Source organism: Zea mays, chromosome 4 (assembly GCF_902167145.1).
Source record: "Zea mays cultivar B73 chromosome 4, Zm-B73-REFERENCE-NAM-5.0, whole genome shotgun sequence".
In the NCBI taxonomy this organism is placed as follows: domain Eukaryota; kingdom Viridiplantae; phylum Streptophyta; class Magnoliopsida; order Poales; family Poaceae; genus Zea; species Zea mays.
Window position 1 is genome coordinate 35,975,687 of NC_050099.1, and position 21,347 is coordinate 35,997,033.

Below are 21,347 nucleotides of genomic sequence, written 5' to 3' on the forward strand. Positions count from 1 at the left end.
GTCTATCTCCTGGACTAGCCGAATAACGAGCCAGTCTGCATACTGCATATGAGATATCTGGTCTAGTTGCACTGCTCAGGTACATGAGAGATCCGATGATCTGCGAATATAGTAGCTGGTTCACAGGCTCGCCTTCATATTTACTGAGCGTGTAGGATGGATCATAGGGCGTGGTGACTGGTTTACAGTCCATATGTCCAAAGCGAGTCAGGACCTTTTCCACATAATGGGATTGTTACAAAGTAATCCCATCCTCACCCTTTATCAGCTTGATGTTCAGTATAACATCAGCTTCACCCAAGTCCTTCATATCAAAGTTCTTGGAGAGGAATATTTTTGTCTCCATGATAGCCTCCAAATCGGTCCCAAATATCAATATGTCATCAACGTATAAACACATGATGACACCTTTGCCCCCAGAGAAGCGATAATACACACACTTGTCGGCTTCGTTTACACAAAACCCGGCAGTGGTCAGAGTATTATTAAACTTCTCATGCCATTGTCTGGGAGCTTGTTTAAGACCATATAAGGATTTAATCAAGCGACACACTTTGCTCTCTTGTCCTTTAACCACAAATCCTTCTGGTTGCTGCATATAAATTTCCTCTTCCAGCTCTCCATTTAGGAATGCTGTCTTTACGTCCATTTGATGAACAAGAAGTTTATAAGCAGCTGCCAGAGCTAAAAGCACACGAATTGTGGGCAATCGAGCCACCGGAGAATAAGTATCAAAATAATCCTCCTCTTTCTTTTGAGTAAAACCCTTAGCCACAAGACGGGCCTTGTACTTTTCAATAGTACCATCGGGTCTCCTCTTCCTCCTAAAGATCCATTTGCAGCCCACAGGCTTGCAACCAGCTGGGAGATCAGTTATCTCCCAAGTTCCGTTCGAGATGATTGAATCCATCTCGCTACGGACAGCCTCCCTCCAGTACTCTGCATCCGGAGATGTATATGCCTCTGTGAGGGAGCGTGGTTCTTCATCCACTAGATAAATAATATAATCATCACCCAGAGACTTTTCAGTCCTTTGTCTCTTACTCCTCCTTAACTCCAAATCTGGAGTCTGGTCATGGACACTCGAGGGCAGAGAATATGTCCGAGATGGACCATCTGAGGCTACTACTTCCTTATCCCGCATAGGGAAGATGCTCTCAAAGAATGTCACATCCCGAGACTCCATTATTACATTTACAGCGATTTCGCTTGTCTCGGAATGGACCACTAGAAATCTATAAGCTGCACTGTTATGTGCATAACCCAGGAAGACACAGTCTACGGTCTTAGGGCCTAGCTTTCTTTTCTTCGGCAACGGGACATTGACCTTTGCAAGGCAGCCCCAAGTCCGAAGATGTGAAAGATCTGGCTTCCTTCCTTTAAATCCTTCATAGGGTGTGGCCTCACGGTTGCGAGGCGGCACCCTGTTCAGGACATAGCATACTGTGAGTACTGCCTCGCCCCACCATATGTCAGGCATCCCCGAACTTTGCAACAAAGCGTTAGCTAAGTCACACACCGTTCGGTTCTTCCTTTCAGCTACCCCATTTGACTGAGGTGAATATGGAGCGGTGGTTTCATGAATGATTCCACACTCTTTGCAGTACTCATCAAAAAGGTTGGAAAGGTATTCACCTCCTCTATCAGACCGTAGCCTTTTAATCTTCTTGTCTAGCTGGTTTTCAACTTCAGTCTTATAGATCTTAAAGTGTTCTAGTGCCTCATCTTTAGTTCTGAGTAAGTAAATATAACAGAACCTGGTAGCATCATCTATCAAGGTAAGAAAGTATCTTTTACCGCCTTTTGTGATTATACCATTCATCTCACAGATATCTGAGTGAATTAGTTCTAAAGGAGTGGTACTTCTGCCTTCAACCGTATGAAACGGTTTTCTAGGCTGCTTAGCTTGCACACAAATACCACATTTTACACCTTTAACATGTTTATATTAAGGAATTAAAGACATGTCACTTAATCTCTTAATGGCCTCAAAATTCACATGACACAAACGGGAATGCCATATATTATTAATGGAATCGTTATTACAGACCACATTAACATGGTAAGAAGAATGGTTATTCAAAACAGAAAGACGGAACAAACCGCCTGACTCATATGACTTTCCAACAAAAGTACCAAACTTAGACAGGACCACTTTATTAGACTCAAACACTAATTTGAGACCCTGTCGACATAGCAGCGACACTGAAATGAGGTTCCGGCTCATCGATGGCACATAGAGTACGTCCTTCAGCACGAGCGTCTTTCCTGAAGTTAACTTCAGGTAGACCTGTCCAGTACCTCGAACTGCTGCCGGAACACCATTTCCCATCAAGACTGGTGCGCTGTTGTATCCCTGGAATGAAGAGAACATGGATCGATCAGCACAAATATGAACAGTAGCTCCTGAATCCATCCACCAGTCATCTGATGGACTTGCCATAAAGGCCTGAGGTGCATACCCTGGGGTGGAGTTAACCACCACGTTCCCTTCTTTGCGCTGAGGTGGAGGACCTTTTCCCTTCCTAAGTTTGCATCTCCGAGCTGTATGCCCAGAGACACCACAAACGTAGCAGATAAAGTCCTCCTTTTTCTTCTTCATCTTTTTGGACTTAGGTTGGTTCAGATTCTTCTGTGGAGAGTTCTTCTTCTTCTGGAATTTTCTATCTCCACCCTTCTCAACAACGTGAGCCTGGAGTTGCTGGGATGGCTTGTTACTGGACCTTGCACGCTCTTCCACATTTATCGCAGCTGACAACTCAGTGAGAGTCATTTGCTTCTTCATGTGGCGGCGTGAAGTCACAAAGTCTCGCCAAGAAGGCGGGAGCTTTGCCAGTATTGCATTCACCTGAAAACTGTCTGGTAGGACGCAGCCATATTGGACCAAGTCCCTAACAAGGAGTTGAATCTCCTGTAGCTGTTCCATAACAGACCTTCCCTCAACCATTTTATAGTTGAGGTAGTTTTCCGTTGTGAATGACTCATTGCCATTGTCAACTTCAGAGAACTCGTTCTCAAGTTCAGTCCATAGACCCTTAGCGGAGGTAAAACCAGAGTACACGTCAAATAAGCGGTTCGACAAGACGTTCAGCAGACGAGACAAGCATGCCTCATTGGCTTCATCCCACTTGGCCTTCTCCGCTAGTGCGGCGGCTTTCGCTGCATCATCAGAATCATCTGATGCAGCCTGGGGAACAGCCGACGTCACTACCCAAAATAATTTTAGGTCAGTGAGCCACATGCGAGTCTTAATCTGCCAGCGCTTAAAGCTTGCGCCGTCGAACGCTTCAGGCTTAATGACATCAGAACTGGAGGCCATTATACAGATTGGTTTTCTGGATTGTTGTAAATTTAGAGAAATAAGTGACATGCTTCCTTCATATTTAAATAAATTAAATATTCTAATTCCGAATAAAACAATCATATAACTCAGATAAATACCATATGAAATTATAGCAACAATGAACAGTAGCAATTCTAAGACATGTAAACATGTAAAATAGCTACACAGGTCCATTTCATAATTAAACATGGCTTGCAGATGAAGAAGGCAGATTAAACAAATAAACATAATTGTTTATCTTAAACTATTGCTCTCAAAATAGCGGGTTGCTGTAATAAACAGCCCTCCAACGCTAAAAGGTGATCAGAGATCCTCGACTAACGTGACAGTCGTATCTTACCAAATAAGGGTTTTAGATCAGATGTAATAAGCCTAATAATCAAATATAAATACTGATAGAAAGGAGCTGTGTACTAAATAAATTAACAGAATTTAACACAGGTAAACAGCCTCAACAAAGAGAGATTTAATTAGGCACAAATAATATCAATGATGAAAATGATAATACACTAAAACCCAGACTGTCACGCTGTCTCACTACACCGCTATCATCATCGAGCACACAAATCTGCCCACAACAGTGCAATCACACCCAAGTATTTAATACTAGCAGATTGCACAAAATTAAACAGTAAATAAAATGAGGCAACGAATAACTCACAGCACGTAGATTGTCTACGTGGGAAGACCAACTTAGCGAACACAAGGTTCTGTCCCAGAAAACCAATTCCGCCGCCCACGTCCGGGCCTGCACGGCGGGAGGTTGACGGAGATACTAGAGCCGCTGCCGGAACCGAGGGAGATGTCCACGGCACCAGCCCGAGAAGATGAACACCGCGCAGCAGGGAGCCCAAACACCAGGCCACGGTGGACAGCAATCAGAACATACAGAGCACCTCACAGGTGCACTGGTGAGACAACGGAGCGCAGGAGAACCTCGCTGCGCACAAGCAGGGCCACCTCCACCTTCTTCTACCAGCAGGATTAACTCCAGAACACCAAGAATCGAAGGAATCGATCCAAACCGTGACTGGAATCGAGAGGAAGAATAGGAACAGAGAGTTGGGGATTTCTTCGCGAGCTCAAGCGCAGGGAGAAAGACTCCATATTTCAAGAGCCAAACCGGAGCAGCGGTTGCGCTTGAGACGGCGTAGAGATCGGCGAGAGCTGCACGCCGCCGCCAGCCCCCACGTTTCACCTGCTCGCTCGCTCTCTCTGGTGCGTGCCCTACGCGTCTTTTGCTGGCCGGCTGGGCTGGGCTGCTCGGCCGTGGGCCTGGCAGCGGCCCAGTTCGGCTAGCCCTTTTTTTTTGAATAAAGGGAAAATCCCTTAAAATGAACAGCAAACGGTGCATCCCAAGTAAGATTAAATTAAAAAATCTATAGGTGGAGAGCTCTCAATGGATCGATCCCTTGCAATAAAAAAATTGCAGACTGCCTGATGTGCCTTTGAGGCAATGAAGATGTTAGGCACATGATGTTTACTCGTGATCGTGCAAAATTGGCTTGGACTTCTCTAGTAGTGTGGAGTCAGACCAATACAGGTCTAATACATGATCGATCGGCGGGGCATCAGATGATAAAAGAAGCTATTTATTCGTAATCCCTGGCCATAGGGATGCCAATTGTTTACTTTCAAATTATATAATCCAACATATAGATTATATAAACACCTATTAATCTGCTTATAAATTGTCATAATCTAGATGTCTAGATTATATAATATATCTAATAATTTGTCTTCTAACTTATTTAAGCTAGCTTATATAAGTTATATAAGTTAGAAGACAAATGTGGCCTATACGAGGTCCATGCAAAAAGGATCTAGGGCGTCTGCAATAGATTCAGGTTGCAATCGATCAGACTGCATGGTGGTCATAAAAACTATTCAGAATGGGGCTTTTCGGCAACCGCTTAATCTCCAACTCTTTTTATGATGTTATAATTTGTCGAATGATTTTGCGGATGTTTCCATCGAGCATTGTGATAGATAAGCCAATCAAGTTCATATGCTTGGCTAGCAGCTGCAGCATTAGCTGCACTGCAGCACAACTGCTGAAACGAGCAGCCGAACAGCAAACCCCTAGCAGTATCTTTCATCTATTACCAGAGTAACCAGACGATGTAATAGTTTTTTTTCAGACGAATAAAGCTTACCTGATAGCTAATTAATAAAAAAATCCAAAGTTAGAAACAAAATAAGAGCCCTAGATGCCAAACCAAAAAACCTCTCGAAAAGCAAATGCAAGAGGCCAAAATCTACACCCCCCTGAATAAAGCAGGCTGTTTTTTTTCTAATCTCGTAGTAGCCTTCACAAACCAAATCACCAGGACACAAGTCACCAACCTACCTCCTCCCCTCCCACCGCGGGCTCCCGTGCGTCTGCCACGGTGCCACCCGCTCCCGCGACATCTATAGACAGAGCAGCCGTTCTAGAAAGCATAGTAGGAGAGAGATGAGCGAGGAGGAGAGGAAAGGAGGGGGCGGAGGAGGGGACGACGGAGCGGCGGCGGCCGCGCGAGCGGCGGAGCAGGCGCGGGAGCTGCAGGACGCGGCGGCGGCGCTGCTGACGCGCACGCGGGCGGAGGAGGAGGCGCTGCGCCGGCGCGCCGCCGCGCTGCAGGGGGAGCTAAGGCGGCTACGCGAGGCCGCCGCGGCGCACGCGGACAGCGAAAAGGTGCGCTGCTCGCAGCTCATCCTTCCGACGCTACGCGCTCGCGCTCTTTGTGTGTGTCCGCTCGCGCGTGCGTGCCTCCCGAACCCCCGTGTCACTGCGCCCGGCGGCGGATGCGTGTCGGTGCCCGGAGATGCTTGAGATCGCTCGCTGCGCGGGTCCCCCCTGCGCCTAGGGTACCGCGCGCTGCTAGCTTGGCTCTGCATGCTGCGTCGCTGGGTAGTAGGTGGGCCGGATCGCCTGGGAGATCTGCTCCTGTGGAACTGCGATTTGGCCTGCTGTAAAAGTGCCAGCTTTCATAGCGCCAATGCGCTGTGTAGTCATTGGAGTTCCTGAATCAATCGTTGCGTCATTTTCCGTGCATGCCGCTGATTGGTCGTCACAATGTGCGTGATTGCTCGTGTTGATATGGCTATGGTTTTGCCCAGGTTGAGGAGGACTTGGATCGAGCAACGTGCCTCATTACCGAAGGAGACGTTGCGTCGCTGCTCCCGAGCAAGACGCAAGGTGATCTGAGTTGTTTTAAGCTTCGTTCATCATGTTCTTGGGTTTTGTCTCTTTTTTTTCGGGGTTGAAGCCTCTATATTTTTTATTTTATTTGTAATAGTGTCCTGTACTTCTGTTGGGTTTGCAGGCACTTTTCTGAGGATGTTCTTGGGACCAGTAAATCTGCGGGCACCAAGGAAGGAGGTGCAGCTCAAGGTGAAGGAGGAGTACAATAGCTACAGGGTATGTGTCAAACTGTACTATTCATGGTATTCTAGGTGTCAAGTTGTGTGTTTTCAAATTAGGACTTTGGATGATTCATATAATCACGCTGGAGGCACTAGTTGATTTAGGGTTTTGAAATTTGGCTTGTTCTTTGATCCAAGTATTTTGGGAACAATGATACTTTTAGTTCGTTCATCAAAGCTTCCACGAAGTGAAAACATGCTCTGTCACAATGTGTAATTGATCTTTACCATGACACTTCAATAGTATTGGAACTAACATGGGAAGCGCACAAGGTTGTTAGACTTAGGTTACAGGTCTGCGCTGCTCAGCTGACCAAATGCTTATAATAATTCTGTTTGTATCTAATGCTTTTCAGTCAACATAGTGGTCTAACTTGTGGGAGTTTTATCCACTAATTAATATAAAATTTTGAAGTAAATAAATTTAAACTAATGTAACTCTGATTTCCTCTGAAACTATAATAGTCACATAAAACGGGTTCGAAGGCATCGACCCTCGACCCATGTTCACGGGTTCATTTTTGAACCGAAGTGTAAAAATCGTTCACAAGTAGCATACCACGTTCTGCGACCTTATACCTTGACTCCAACCTATAAATTTTGTGACTAGGAAAACATTGTAACTTTGAGTTATGCAAGTTTATGAAGATGACTTACACAACATCCCACTTGATCTCCTCACTCCGCTGTCTTGGTTTATCCTGTCGAGTTTGTACTGAAATTAACATCTTTCTGTGGAAAGGGAAAAGTAACATTTTAGGAGAATTTCAGCCATATTATTCCATCAACAATATCTGGATCGTTCTACATTTGACCATCTTTAAGTATACAAATAAGAAACTATATGCATCCTTTTACTCTCTGCTTTTGCAGAAGGAATCTTAGTTTAACTATCATTGTTAGATCCTTGGATAATAGATCCAGACTAGCTAGAAAGTCTATTTTGTTTATAATCGACCTTTTTCCCCTATTCCCAGGACAGAACTGCCTTGCTGTTTCTTGGTTTTCCAGTGATTTTGTTGTTCCTTCGACAATGGTTATGGAATAGATGCTTTCCAGCATTGCCAGTTCAGCTGTACCAGGTACGCTTTAATGCTTGTTTGCTATAATGCAGCATTGTTGAATTAATCTTATGTTTCATGACATGCCAAAGGACACTGATACCTTAACTTGTACAGGCTTGGTTGTTATTCCTGTATACTAGTTTAGCTTTGCGTGAGAACATACTGCGAGTTAATGGAAGCGATATTCGTCCTTGGTAAGGATCACTGATGGTCTGGCATATAATCATATCTGAAGAAAATAATGGTGTTGTGGCCTGCGGATAGAGGTGGTAATGGATCACGATACAAATGTTCCTTCATAATAAGTTAATAAGGCCCTTAATAAATTTGAGTTAAAAAATGAATAGGAATAGAGCCCGATCCTAATCCGATTCGATCCTTAAATTTTATAGTGTACAATTTAGAGCCCATTACCACCCCTACCTGTGGATTAAAAGCTTTTAAACTAATGCATGTGGGATAGCTTCTATTTTTCAAGACCTAGTTATCTGCTTCCATCTGCCCTTTTTTCTGTTCTCACTGTTTTCTCCCTTAAGGTGGATACTTCATCACTACTCTGCCATGCTGATGTCTGTTATAAGTCTCACATGGGAGATAAAGGGGCAACCTAATTGTGCACGCAAGCAGGTATGCATTTCGGATCTGTCCTTTGTGCAATATATAAAAAAAATCATGTGCCTAATCTGTTTCTTCTTTTGACAGAGAGGCGTGGAACTTTTTCTGTGCTGGGCCATAATGCAAGGATTTGTCATGATGTTGCAGAATAGATATCAGCGTCAAAGATTATATACTAGGATTGCTTTGGGGAAGGTGATATTCTGACAAGAAAGGAGGATCTCATCCTTATTGTCTTGATAGAATTTACTCCATCGAATCACATATATAAATTAATCTAGGTTTGTCGGACTCAAATTTTATTTAGCTTGATGATCACTATCTTAAATTTTATATATATTGAAAACACAAGATTCAAACTGTGAAAGTATTTCTTATACTGAGTCTAACAATGTTGATCTTGCTTACCAATCTTTATATAATAAATAAATGGTTGATGGTCAAAGTTGGAGAAGTTTGACTTAGGACTTCAGGAGTTAGGACAAACCTAAATGGATTTGTACTCGTGTAGTTACTGCAGTCAAAGTATTTTTTTGTAAGTGGAATTTTGCTTTTCAATCAGGCTAAAAGGATGGATGTTGTATGGGGAGAGACTGCTGGTGTTGAAGGTCAATTGTTGCTGTTGTGCCCTCTCCTTTTTCTATTGCAGGTATTCTTTATTCTGATGGCTGCATGCTGTTGAACACGGCAACATGCAGTTATCTAAGTAACCACATCTAGGATGTATGTTGTAAACTTGGTTTTCCTATTTGACTCGTGAAATTGTCTTTGCATATATTTAAATATTTTTATTACATACAAGATTCTTTTCTGACAATTTTTTGATGATTGTGCCAATTCGTCTTCTATATCGAATACTCCCTCTGTTTTAAATTGTAAGACAATTTGACTTTTCTAGATATATTACTCTTACTATGCATTTAGACGGAGTGTATGCTAAGTGCATAGCAAAAGCAAAAGCCAAAATGTCTTATAATGTGGAATGGGGGGGGGTAATATTTTTTTGTGCTATTGATTGTCTTATGATTGCATCAGATAGGATCTTCTAATAAATACAAGCATGGCCATTGGAGTAAACATCTGATTGTTCTTTTTCCATTTTGTTTAGGGATTTGAGGGTTATGTTGGGTTTTTACTTCTTCGCACAGCTCATACTGGTGTCGTCCCTGAGTGGCAGGTCAGAGACTTTAGCTGTTAATGCAACCAGGATTCCATTGTATTGTTACTTGTTAGTTGATAAAATGCTACCAGGATCGCTTCGTATTTTATCCTGTGTTATATGCTTTGTGTTCTGTCACAGGTGGTGGTCTGTGGGATCCTGCTGATTTCCATGGCAATTGGCAACTTCGCAAACACATTGGATACATTGATGGCCAAGTCTCGGTTCAAAGCGAAGATGAAGAAATCAAAGGGCAAACGGGATCTTGACACGTGCCCCTCACCAACAGGTTCGTCGCCGACAGATTCAGCAACCAGAGCATGAAAAGGTCAAGAGGGCCAGTTGCTTACCCTATGACCATTGCCCGTGTTTAACCAGGGCTGGTCACCATTGTAAATCATTAGTGTTTTCTGGCCATCAGCCCCTAATCCTTACTGTCTCTGTCAGAGCTCATACTCATGTAAGCATCAGGCAACTAGGTTGCTGATGGTCCTAGGCTGAAAAAGGATACTGAGAATAAACTTCTGGTGTTTGTTTATACCTATATCCTGAACATGGAGTGGAGTAGATGAGCTTTAGGACTGCAAGTCTTAGCAAAATTTTCCCAGTATAGTTGTGAAGCTGTGAGACATTTGTCACAATGCGAAGCTGTATACAGGTTGAGGCACTATATTGCTTATTATTCTGCCCTCGGTGTATGATTGATGAAATGGAGAGTGCAGAACAGCGCTGACACTCAGTTCCCCATGATTGCCATTGGTATATGCCAGTGCACCCATACAGTAGCTATAATAGCTAGAGGAAACGTGTGCTACATACGAATAATGGAATCGAAACCAAAGTAATTGACGAGGGACGTACACAGACAAGCTAAGAGCCTAATTGGCTGATGAAAAAAGTGCTATGAGTTGACAGCCGTAAAAAGGCTAAAAACTGTTTGATTAAAGTAAGTGCAAAACATATCACTTGTTTTTATCTCTTGAAAAGTTACGAAATAGTTGGTGCAAGTAGTTAGCTAGCATCAGAAACCACTATTTAGCATGAGATATGAGTTTATATTTCTGTGCCTTGTTCGTATCCAGAATCATCTTGGACCACACTAACATGATGTTGAACCATTGATCTCTGTATTGAAACAATTGTAGGTAGGAGTCCAAGAGTATAATTGTTACAATAAACAGAAATCTTACCTTGTGTTGCATATTTATGGTCGATCTATGATTTCATAGCATACATCATTTTTTTTGGATGAAGTGTTCATGGAAATTTGACATGTACCATATGTGATAAAGATATTGGTTGTTCTTGCCTCCGGTTTGGTGAAAAGGTATCTTACTTTGATTGCCATAGATTTTCCTATTCTAGAATAAAGCTTATGTCAATGTTTGGCAACAAAGCAAAACAAAGCAAGAGTAGAAAGGTGTATCATAGAATAATTTAAGTTCAAAAAAAATTACATACTTCACAAGTGTATGCTTCACAGAGGAATACAATGCTAATGCACCTACTATGTGGTACCATATAGATGAATCTATATGTGTGATGTGAATGAATATATGTGTTTTTGAACGTATACGGTATGGACAATATGTGTTGTGGATGGAGAGGACGCTGAAGACAATCTTATACTACTGCTATTCCAATCCCAACTCTGCACCTGCTAGCTTTCACGATACAGCAAAACATGGCACTGGCAATCTGGTATCCAGCGCCTAAGCTTTTCCCCTATGTGCACTAGGCTCTAGCCTTGTTCACAAACTCACAATAAATATACGAAAATAGTGGCCAAAAATTAAAATCAGTTGTTCAGACTGCTGCAGCTACAATCTATAGAGACAGAATACTGTATAATCAGTATACGAACATTGCTGAAACTCGCTCTCTTATCATGAAATTAACCAACAACCTCGGTACTGCTGGACAGATAAAACAGTAAGCCTTGTTCGGTTATTCCCAATACACATGGATTAGATGGGATTGGAAAAAATTAAGAAGTTTGACTTGTTTGGGATTCAAACTCATCTAATCTCACTCAATCTACATGGATTGAGAGCTAACCGAACGAGCCCTAACTAGTTGAAAGCACCGGGATCCTGGCCAAGCAGCCTGCCTTGTGCTGGAAGCAGCGAGCACTGCCATTCAGCACCGCGCTCTCCATCAAGAAGCTCACCGTCGACGCCACAACCACTGTGGGTACTGCCAACTGGCCTAACCTTCACTTCTTTTATCTGCGAGCAAATCATTGTCGCAACAACAAAATGCCACATCAGTGCACGGTCATCTAAGAAGCCAAGACAAACTGATGGAGTCCTATGTTCTAGGAAAGAGCATGCTACTAAGCTCAAGGATATCTACTAAGCCCTATAGGTACATGAACCGCCGCAACAAGCGCTGTAAACAGATACAAAGAAAGTCACGATACATACCTTGACATATTCCACGTAGGGGAGTAGAAGATGCCAGCAGAGCTGATAGGCAACAAAGAAGCAAAACAGTCTCAGCCTGCCGCTTCCATGGACGAGAATCAGGTCCAGGCTGCCGTCGTCGTGCCGCGCTTTCGGTGCGATAACAGGAGAAAGTAACCCCTGGGCAGGCTTGCAGAAGTGATTGCAAACAAAAATGCCAAGAAACTCCCCGTTCCTGGTAACCCAGTCGTCTTTGATCCTACCGTTGGTCTGTGTGCCTCTCCTAACCTTGCCGTCATCAGAAAGCTGTTCGTGACGTTTTTCAGCCAGTGGTCTTGATTCAGAACTTCTCCCCTGCAGCGATGAAGGGAGATAGTCCACCTCAAATCTGTACTGGGGTAATGAAAGAAACTTCAGAAGGCCAGCAACAACGTAACGGAAGGGACCGAGCTGCACGCGGAACTTTTCTGACAGTTGCAGAACTGCAGAGGAAAAAAAGTATTAAGCTTTAAGACGACATATATAGGAACATGGGTATATAGAAGATATAAGATGCATCAGATTAGGAACATATGAAATTGTGGGTTTCCAAGTAGCGTTTTCAATTGATAAGAGGTAATCAAGCAAGAACTAGAAAATAATAACAATTGTGACATGCTTGATAGCGGTGGTGCAAATTTAAAGTATTTAGGCATCTTTATTTATTGAGAGTATGAACATAACAGATTGGTTGTGCAATTCAATTTGATAGGCACAAACCTGCATTGGTGAGGCCATGAGGTGAAGTTCTGTTACTTATTTTTGTTCTTAACACCAAGTTCTGCTGTATTATATGGTTTCAAACCCATATTAAGCCCTTCCTTTATTACTAGAAAAAAACAATAATTATCACTTTCTTGCTTGAGGTCATACCTTACTTTTGCCTCGCTAGACACTCAAAAACTCAGATAGAAAAAGAACAGCTACGTATAATTTGATTAATTTCTAACCAACATCGACAACATTGGAACCATTTAGATGATAGAGTTAAGATGGCAAGGGCATCACATCAGATTATCAGAATTAGATGCGCAGAAGAATGGAAAGCTACCATCAGCTACGAAACCATAGTAGGAAGCTGTCAAACCAAAATGAGTCACTCCAGCTTGGATCCACTTTACGGCAAACACATCTATTGGTGTGAAATCCCCCTGCAGAAGAATGGCCTCAGATTAATATGTGCCGTTAAGTTTGATGATATACCGATTCAGAGAAAATCTTAGTTGTACGATCTAGTATCAAATAAGTGAACATGAAAACAAGATGGCTAACGAGTGGAGAAGTATATCAGTACCAATCTACAAAAAATAAGGGAGACATTCAAAGCTGTACTAGTTACCAGGCAGTAAAGTTGACGAGCCATACATGAAGCTATGGAAGAATTATTGAGCATTGTCTAAGAGAAATAACAAGGATCTCTATGAACTAATTTGTTTTCATACTCAAAAGATCAACCATGTAAGCCATTTTCTTAAAAAGACAAGTGATGGAACAGTATAGGGAGCAAAAGGACCCACATAAGGTTTTCATTGATTTGGAAAAGGCTTATAACAAAATACCAATGAATATTATGTGGTGGGCTTTAAACAAACATAAAGTTCCAAAAAAGTATGTTAGACTCATTTAAAACATGTACACCAATGTTGTGACTAGTGTTCGAACAAGTGATGGGGACACGGATGACTTCCTGATAAGAATAGAACTACAATAAGAGTCAACTTTAAGCCCTTACCTTTTTGCTTTGGTAATGCATGATATCATACGGGACATACAGGAGGATATCCCTTGGTGTATGCATTTTTGCAGACAGTGTAGTATTGATTGGTGAAAGTCGAGCAGGAGTAAATAAGAAATTGAAGTTATGGCAGGAGACTCTAGATTCTAAAGGTTTTAGACACAGTAAAACTATAGAATTAAAATCAAATATATGAGATGTGACTTCGGCACTACTATACATGAAAAATGAGATGCTAATTTGTAAGACTAAGTAGTGCTTATAAAGAATATCTTTCGGTATTTAGGATGAATGCTACAGAGAGATGGGAATATTGATGAAGATATTAGCCATGGAATAAAAGCAGGGTGGATAAAGTGACATCAAACATCTACCGTTTTATGTGACAAGAGGATACCACGGAAGCTAAAAGGCAAGTTTTATAGGACAACTGTTAGACCTGCTATGTTGTATGGTGCAGAATGTCAGTCTAAAAAAGACAACATGTTTAACAGATAAGTGTTGCGGAAATACATATGCTATGTTGGATTTATGGCCATACAAAGAAGGGATCGAATCCGGAACGATGATATATGTGATAGACTAGAGATAGCACCAGCCACCAATTGCAGAAAAACTTATCTAACACCGTTTGAGATGGTTTGAACATATCCAAACGAAGACATATTGAGGTACCAGTGTGTAGTGGGATCCTAAGGCACGATAGCAATGAGAAGAGAGGCAAGGAAAGACCGAAGGTGATATGGGAAAATGCGGTAAAAGGAGACTTGAAATGATAGAATATACCCAAAGATTTAACCTTGAATAAGAGTGCATGGAGAACAGATCCAGGTGGCTGAACATTGACTAGTGGTTTTAGTCGGGTTTTAACTTTAGCCTATCCCAACTTGCTTTACTTCAGACTAAAAAGCCTTGTTGTTTTTTGTTGTTGAGTGTTAACATAATCAAGGTACCTTAGCTAAAGCGATTGCCGCAGAAACAGGATCCCTGATGCCAAGAACAGTCCACACCAATGAATTATCAGAACCAGCAGGTATTATCCCAATGGGAAATCGAATTGCCACGTCAAAATCGTCTCTACTAAGTAATCCATTCAAAACCTGCATTAAAATATGGAAATATGTCATCAGCAGGATAGATAAATTTCATACTAGAAAAAACAATAAAAAAAATGCTTCTACACATGCCCAGGGGCCAGGGTACACTTGTATCCACCACCAGTTGAAAACAGCTAACTGGCAGTGCTACATAGTACATACTAGTCCAATCCAAACTAGAAACTACTATAAAGTATAAACTGCTGCTACAGATCAGCCATAACCATGAGCTAAAACTGGTAGCTTTTATATGAGAGCAATGAGAATAGTCCCATCTAACAGACATGGTTTATATATAGTAGATGCAAAGAAATGTCCACCCAGGTGCAATAAAACAAAACTGTATTCCAGTTGGTTTTCTTTACAAAAAGAAAGAAAGATGGGAAAAGAGATGACCTCATTGACGATCCCATCGCCACCAACACATATAATACCTGTAAACAAGGGAAAATATCATCTTGAATAGTGAAATAGACAGGAACTTGATTGCCAAAAAAAGAAAGAAAACAAAAAAAAGAGATACACAATTGATATTACCATCAGGGAATTTTTTGAGGTCAACAGTAGAAGAAAGAACCTTTGCATGCCCGGCATATGCTGTTTCAATGACTTCCATCTTGAAGCCTGAAAGCTGCACCAAATCAAAACTCAAACGCAAACATATACAAATTACAGGTAAGAAAGGTTTTCTTCTAGCACATACAGAATCTGTATTTTCATGGTCTTGTACATATTATTTATTTACACAACTGAACTGGTGACAATACTCATTTCTATGGATATGACAAAAACTTTGATGAATGCATCAACATAAGTGTTAATAATTAATAAGAAGGTTTTGGCTAAGAAAGGTCGGAACGTCTTACCTTCAATGTTGATTGCACTTTCTGGTAGAAAACATCCCGAGAGCTGCGGAATCCAGAATTAGGATTCAAAATGACAAGCGCTTTACGAATAGCTCCCTGTTTTGTATTTGATTGGTCTTGCAAAACATTGATTGATAAATAGTTGGGCACTCCTCTGCAGGAGGTACTAAGGTCTGATGAACAGTGTGGTACGAGCTTCCTCTTCTGGGTTAAAAAGTAAGCGTTTCGCTGAATTGATTTCTTTAATTTCCGAGGCAAAGGCATCTGGTCTACTGGTGAAATTTGCAAGTTAGTGGTATGAGAATACTGATAGTAGTAGTTTCTTGAACGACATGTACTGTAGGTGAGGCATCCATTGACTCCATCAACAGCAGCACTACAGGAAACCTGCCATGGTGATTACCGTGCATATGAGGAAAGAGCAAAGAAATAGCCACTAACTTAGACAACTTATGGTAAACAGACTGTCAGGCAGGTGTATAAACAATGACTGTTAAAAGAGGTATTTGTTACACACTTGTTACAGATTAAAGCAATCAAGCAAGCCAGCACCCAGGTGGTAGAGCGGAGCCTATAAGGTAGACCATGCATCGATATCTGATACTACCTCTGGGTGGAAAAAATGTTATTTCCGATCAGATAATTGTACTAGCTGCAGGCAAAGCCCGGCAGCCGATCAGAACGTCATTATTATTTTTTACCAGAGGGAGTAAGATATTTGTCACTCCCTATGATCCCAAATATAATAAGTCTATCAAATATTTTCTCGAATGCACCGAATAGAAATCCATCATTTATTCTAATCTTCCAGGTCGACCCCTACTATGCACAATAATGAATTGAATAAACTTGTCGTCTGTGTTAATTTTAGCAATAACTGGTGCACAGTAGGCCCATTGTTAGTACTACTCACCCTAATTCTTGTGTCCAGTTGCAAATGGACTATATTTGGGAAAGAAGGGAGTAACTTACATTACAATGGCTCTGTGAAAATGTTGGTACAAATATTATCAGACTTAAAAAAGCAAACGTATATGCCCCGAATATTCAATTGAAATGTGCACTGCATGAAGAATTCATTAGCTGCATAAGATCTGAAACCTCATTCTGACACGACGATGACACTCATTGCAGAACAGTGTGCAAGCAACATACTCCGATACTCATGCTGGGGGTATTCATAAGGCAAGAAAATCGATCCATTCCTCCCGATCCTCTCCCATCTTGTTTTCGAACTCCGGAGGGCAAGAACTTTTCCCCTCCGCGTCCTCGCGCCCTCACTCGGCGACCAAATCCAATCAACAGCTACCGACACGGAGACGGACAAACGAGGGAGAGCTCACCGGGAGGCGGACAAGGCCTCTAGAGCTCATGATCGCTCTCGGCGCGGGCCAGCTCCACGAGATCCAGTGGCGGCCTCCGTCCGTGCCCCCGCGTCTCACCGCACCGCAGCAGCGCAACCCGCCGAGCCCGCGGGGGCGGGGATGGGGTTGGGGAGGAGCGTCCTTTCTGAGGCGGCTTCCCAATCAAGTCCTTTCTCCTCAGCTTTCCGAGCCCGCGGGGGCGGGGATGGGGTTGGGGAGGAGCGTCCTTTCTGAGGCGGCTTCCCAATCAAGTCCTTTCTCCTCAGCTTTTTTCGTGTGGGGGGGGGGGGGGGAGAGAGATTCGTTTTTTTATTAGGGAATATGTAGTAATGTTATTTCTCTTATCTTAGATCCAAATGACGTTTAAAGTTTGCTAATTAATGTTTCAGCTTTTTATATATATACACTAGATGGCAAAACAATTTCCAATTTGCTTCATTGTTGGTTTTGGCGACCGAGATTGCTCTGGGAAATCAAGAATTTGCGTGAGAGTTTATATTCAAATAAGAGTCACAGGAGTTTATGGGGAAAAAAAGAAATTGCACAAGTACGAAATTAGGCTTCAAAAACCCTAAATACCAAGCAATCAATATAATGGTGCGCGAGTGGTTGGCGGTTGGGATCCAGATTCAGTGCCTTAGCCAAGGTAAGGCACCACGTACCTTGCCCCTCCGTATCTGCCCTCCAACAACGATCCAATGGCTCCTATCGTGTGTAGGCAAAACAACAGAGGAGACTCCAATTAATACCGAGCCAGGACGCGGTCCTCACTCGCAGCGCGCGCAGGCACACATTTTGCCGCATTTCGCGCGCTTGTTCTTGCCTGCCGCGCGGGAGCCCTGTGCCGCGCCGCCCGAGAGCCCTGTGCGCCGCCGCCCTGGTACCCCTGCGCGCTCCTCGACCCGGTGCTGCGCGTCGTCGATCCAGTAGCCCAACCCTCCGATTTCAGTAAGCTTCCCTTTCTCTTCACTGAATGCTTACCAATTTGAGATTTGAGATTTCAGTAAGCTTCCCTTTCTCTTCATGTGCCATAGTTTTTTCTGTAGCATGTCATGCATTCCATGTGCCATAGATTTCAATAAACTTCGGATTAAGGGAATGGCAGAATTTGGCAAGGGGACACCTCAAATTGGTTTGAGGTTCAAAACTCCAGATGAGGCTTGGCAGTTTTGGGTGGCATATGGGGGGCATACAGGCTTTGATGTGAGGAAAAGATACTCAAATGTCAGCAGTTATGATGGTAAGGTTACTTCATGCAGATTTGTTTGTTCCAATGAGGGCCACCGAAGAAAAGGGCAAACTGATCATGTGACCAAGTGTTTTAGAGCTGAAACAAGAACGGGCTGCACATCCCGAATGACTCTCACATTGGATCGAGGGGCAGAAAACTATGAAGTTACTGATGTTATGCTTGAACACAACCACAAGCTTCACTTGCCAGAAACCCGCCACTTGATGGCATCACAGAGGAAAATTTCAGAAGTGCAAGCCTTTGAAATTGAAACTGCAGATGATTCTGGAATCAGGCCAAAAGCTGCACATGATTTGGCTTGCTGTCAAGTAGGTGGACCACTTAATCTTAGCTACACTTGTCGTGATAGGAAAATTATTTACAAAGCAAACGACAGAGGGAGTTGGCTTTTGGGCAAGCCGGAAGCATGCTGAAATATTTTCATGACAAAATTTCAGAGAATCCATCATTCCAATATGCTTTGCAAGTGGATTGTGAGGAGCACATAACCAACATATTTTGGGTTGATGCAAAAATGATTCTAGACTATGCACATTTCGGTGATGTTGTCACATTTGACACTACTTTTGGCACAAATAAAGAATATAGGCCATTTGGTGTTTTTCTTGGGCTCAATCAGTTTAGAGAAACCACTATTTTTGGTGCTGCAATTCTCTTTGATGAAACAGAAGCCTCATTTACATGGCTCTTTGAGACCTTTCTAGCTGCCCATAATTATAGGCAACCTAGAACTATTTATACTGATCAAGATGCAGCAATGGGAAAGGCTATACCCAATGTGTTCACGGAATCATATCATGGATTGTGCACCTTTCACATCATGCAAAATGCTGTCAAACACTTATCTCCAGTGAAGGGCCAAGAGAAAGAATCTCATATTCTCTCTGATTTTAGTGCTTGCATGTATCGCTATGAGGACAAAATAGAATTTGAAGAAGCATTTGACAGCATGAGATCTAAAGTGCATAAGCAAACTTGGCTAGATAGTATATACAAGGTGAAAGAAAAATGGGCTGAATGCTATATGAGAGATGTCTTTAGTTTGGGAGTGAGAAGTACACAACTAAGTGAGAGCTTCAACGGTTCATTGAAGAACCATTTGAAATCAGATTTTGATATTGTTCGTTTTTTGAAGCATTTTGAGAGGACAGTTGAAGAAACAAGAGCTAGAGAACTAGAGGCTGAATTTGAGGCAAGGAAGAAGCTACCAAGAAGGCGGATGTGCACACATATGCTAATTCAAGCAAGCGATGTTTACACTCCAGTTATTTTTGAAGCTTTCCAAGTTGAGTATGAAAGATCCATGGCTGCATGCACTACAGTGTTGGATGGAGATAACAAATATACTGTCACTATTGGTAATTTAAGTGGTGATTTAAGTTTTGAAGAGGAGCGCATAGTGACAGCTAATCCTTTCAACCAAACAACTGATTATAGTTGTCAAATGTTTAATAGGACAGGGATATTATGTGCACATGGTCTGAAAGTGCTTGATTTGATGAATATAAAAATGTTACCCACACATTATGTCCTAAAAAGATGGACTAGAGAAGCATGCAGTGGAAGCATACTGGATAGACAAGGAAGGGAAGTGGTGGAAAATCCAAAGTTGGAGGCTCAACTTAGGCTCAGATCTTTGTCTCATAAATTTCTCAACATGGCATATAAAGCAGCCATTTCTCTAGAGTGTTGTTTGCTAATAGACAATGCACTTGATCTCCTTGGTCCACAAGTAGAGGATAAACTCAATGCACCATCTAGTGTTGCCAATGAAAAACCATGTAATGACCAAGAAAATATTAGCCCAAACATGCAACAAAGAGATGACTTGCTCGGCACTGCACAACTTAAGAAAAAAGAGGTTCAGTTGAAAGGCTCAAAGAGAAAGAAAAGTTGGATTGAGAAGTTACGCAAAGGGAAGCGCAAGGCGACTAAATCTGCTGTACCAACAAAAAAGGGAGCAAAGGTATACTGCAATCTTGATATTTTAATATTGATGTTGTCGCTCACTTCTGAACTAATTTGTTGCATTTTGTTGGCAACAACAAAAGAAAGAAGATGGTGCACCACCACATGTACAAGTGGAGAATAACAGCAGCAACAAAGAAGCAAATGTGGACCTCCATGAGTATAGGGTCATTGGTGATTTTACCAGGCTCCTAACATCTATGGCTAGTCATGATGAAAATTTTTATGATGAAGATCTGTTCTAGATTTGCAAGTTGATTGGATAGTATTTTGGATAGAGCTAACAACAATATTTTGTGGGCTAACTATAGTATTTTGTGAGTAGCCTGATGAATGACAGTTAGTATGCCAGGCAATGCCCAAATGGTGTAATTGTAAATTTCTGAATGCCATGTATTGCTTAAGAAACTGAAACAAATGTTATATAAACATCCTTCAAAATTAGCTGTATGTTTGTGTTCTGTTTGCATGTGCTGTTGGTAAGCTGTACTATGTGCAAACATAACATGTTTGGGATCCAGACGTATTCCTGCTGGTAAGCTGGTTCCTGCTGTGTCCCTTTTGCTGTAGAAGGCAAGGTACGTGGTGCCTTACCTTGGCTAAGGCACTGAATCTGGATCCTGGCGGTTGCAGCTGCCAGGAAGCGCGGCGCAATTTTACTCGGTGCTACTTATTAAGGCGGTATTCTGTCATTCCCATTCTCGCACTGTCTTTCTCATTCTCCCCTCCCCGCAAAGCTCATTCTCATTCACATTCCCGGCTGTCATTCCGTGTTCTGCCATTCCCATTACCCCCTCTCCGCACTGTCTTTCTCATTCCCCTCTCCCCGCAAATCTCATTCTCATTCCTACGTGCATCCCACGCCTAGCTAAAATTAAATTAAAAAAACACAAATGTGGCTCCAATGGGATTCGAACCTGCGACCTCTCAAGCAAATGTGCTCGTAGCTACAACTACACCACATATGTGTTTATATCAATATTTGTTACAGTAAAAATATATATTACATCTCTCCCAAAGCCCACCTGCTAC

At 42.2% G+C, this 21,347-nt stretch overlaps 3 protein-coding genes across 5 annotated transcripts; 2 read left to right on the forward strand and 1 right to left on the reverse strand.

Annotated features, from left to right (window-relative positions):
• Positions 1-5,649: 5,649 nt before the first annotated feature.
• On the forward strand, positions 5,650-10,275 carry LOC103653083 (transmembrane protein 120 homolog). 2 transcript variants are annotated; one of them, XM_008680048.4, is made up of 10 exons: positions 5,650-6,020; positions 6,446-6,524; positions 6,652-6,746; positions 7,729-7,833; positions 7,930-8,009; positions 8,352-8,442; positions 8,518-8,625; positions 8,993-9,079; positions 9,539-9,607; positions 9,731-10,275. In XM_008680048.4, exons 1-10 carry the CDS (start codon positions 5,799-5,801, stop codon positions 9,911-9,913), a joined length of 1,119 nt encoding a protein of 372 aa, XP_008678270.1. In that variant the 5' UTR covers positions 5,650-5,798; the 3' UTR covers positions 9,914-10,275. The 2 variants fall into 2 exon arrangements, with proteins under 2 accessions (XP_008678270.1, XP_008678271.1); XM_008680049.4 differs by lacking the exon at positions 9,539-9,607 and having other exon boundaries at positions 5,651-6,020; positions 9,731-10,274.
• Positions 10,276-11,358: 1,083 nt separating this feature from the next.
• Positions 11,359-17,373, reverse strand: LOC103653085 (sphingoid long-chain bases kinase 1). Of its 2 annotated transcripts, XM_035967231.1 has the most exons (9): positions 16,887-17,327; positions 16,704-16,794; positions 15,732-16,118; positions 15,403-15,496; positions 15,262-15,299; positions 14,722-14,868; positions 13,085-13,184; positions 12,016-12,476; positions 11,359-11,817 (listed from the first exon to the last, which is right to left on the reverse strand). In XM_035967231.1, the coding sequence occupies exons 3-9, from the start codon at positions 15,993-15,995 to the stop codon at positions 11,662-11,664; spliced, it is 1,260 nt and encodes a 419-aa protein (XP_035823124.1). In that variant the 5' UTR covers positions 15,996-16,118; positions 16,704-16,794; positions 16,887-17,327; the 3' UTR covers positions 11,359-11,661. The 2 variants fall into 2 exon arrangements, with proteins under 2 accessions (XP_035823124.1, XP_008678272.1); XM_008680050.3 differs by lacking the exon at positions 16,704-16,794 and having other exon boundaries at positions 17,075-17,373.
• Positions 17,374-17,985: 612 nt separating this feature from the next.
• On the forward strand, positions 17,986-20,763 carry LOC103653086 (protein FAR1-RELATED SEQUENCE 5-like). The gene is made up of 2 exons (XM_008680051.4): positions 17,986-20,313; positions 20,399-20,763. Exons 1-2 carry the CDS (start codon positions 18,754-18,756, stop codon positions 20,558-20,560), a joined length of 1,722 nt encoding a protein of 573 aa, XP_008678273.1. The 5' UTR covers positions 17,986-18,753; the 3' UTR covers positions 20,561-20,763.
• The last annotated feature ends 584 nt before the right edge of the window (positions 20,764-21,347 follow it).

Coding starts and splice junctions, on each gene's coding strand:
- LOC103653083 (XM_008680048.4), top strand. CDS start 5,799: ATGAGCGAGGAGGAGAGGAAAGGAGGGGGCGGAGGAGGGGACGACGGA. Junction 6,747..7,728: donor AGGAGTACAATAGCTACAGG/GTATGTGTCAAA, acceptor CCCTATTCCCAG/GACAGAACTGCCTTGCTGTT. Junction 8,443..8,517: donor CTAATTGTGCACGCAAGCAG/GTATGCATTTCG, acceptor TTCTTTTGACAG/AGAGGCGTGGAACTTTTTCT.
- LOC103653085 (XM_008680050.3), bottom strand. CDS start 17,104: ATGAGCTCTAGAGGCCTTGTCCGCCTCCCG. Junction 15,497..15,731: donor AAGTGCAATCAACATTGAAG/GTAAGACGTTCC, acceptor GATTTGGTGCAG/CTTTCAGGCTTCAAGATGGA. Junction 13,185..14,721: donor CGGCAATCGCTTTAGCTAAG/GTACCTTGATTA, acceptor ATTCTTCTGCAG/GGGGATTTCACACCAATAGA.
- LOC103653086 (XM_008680051.4), top strand. CDS start 18,754: ATGCTGAAATATTTTCATGACAAAATTTCAGAGAATCCATCATTCCAA. Junction 20,314..20,398: donor CAACAAAAAAGGGAGCAAAG/GTATACTGCAAT, acceptor CAACAACAAAAG/AAAGAAGATGGTGCACCACC.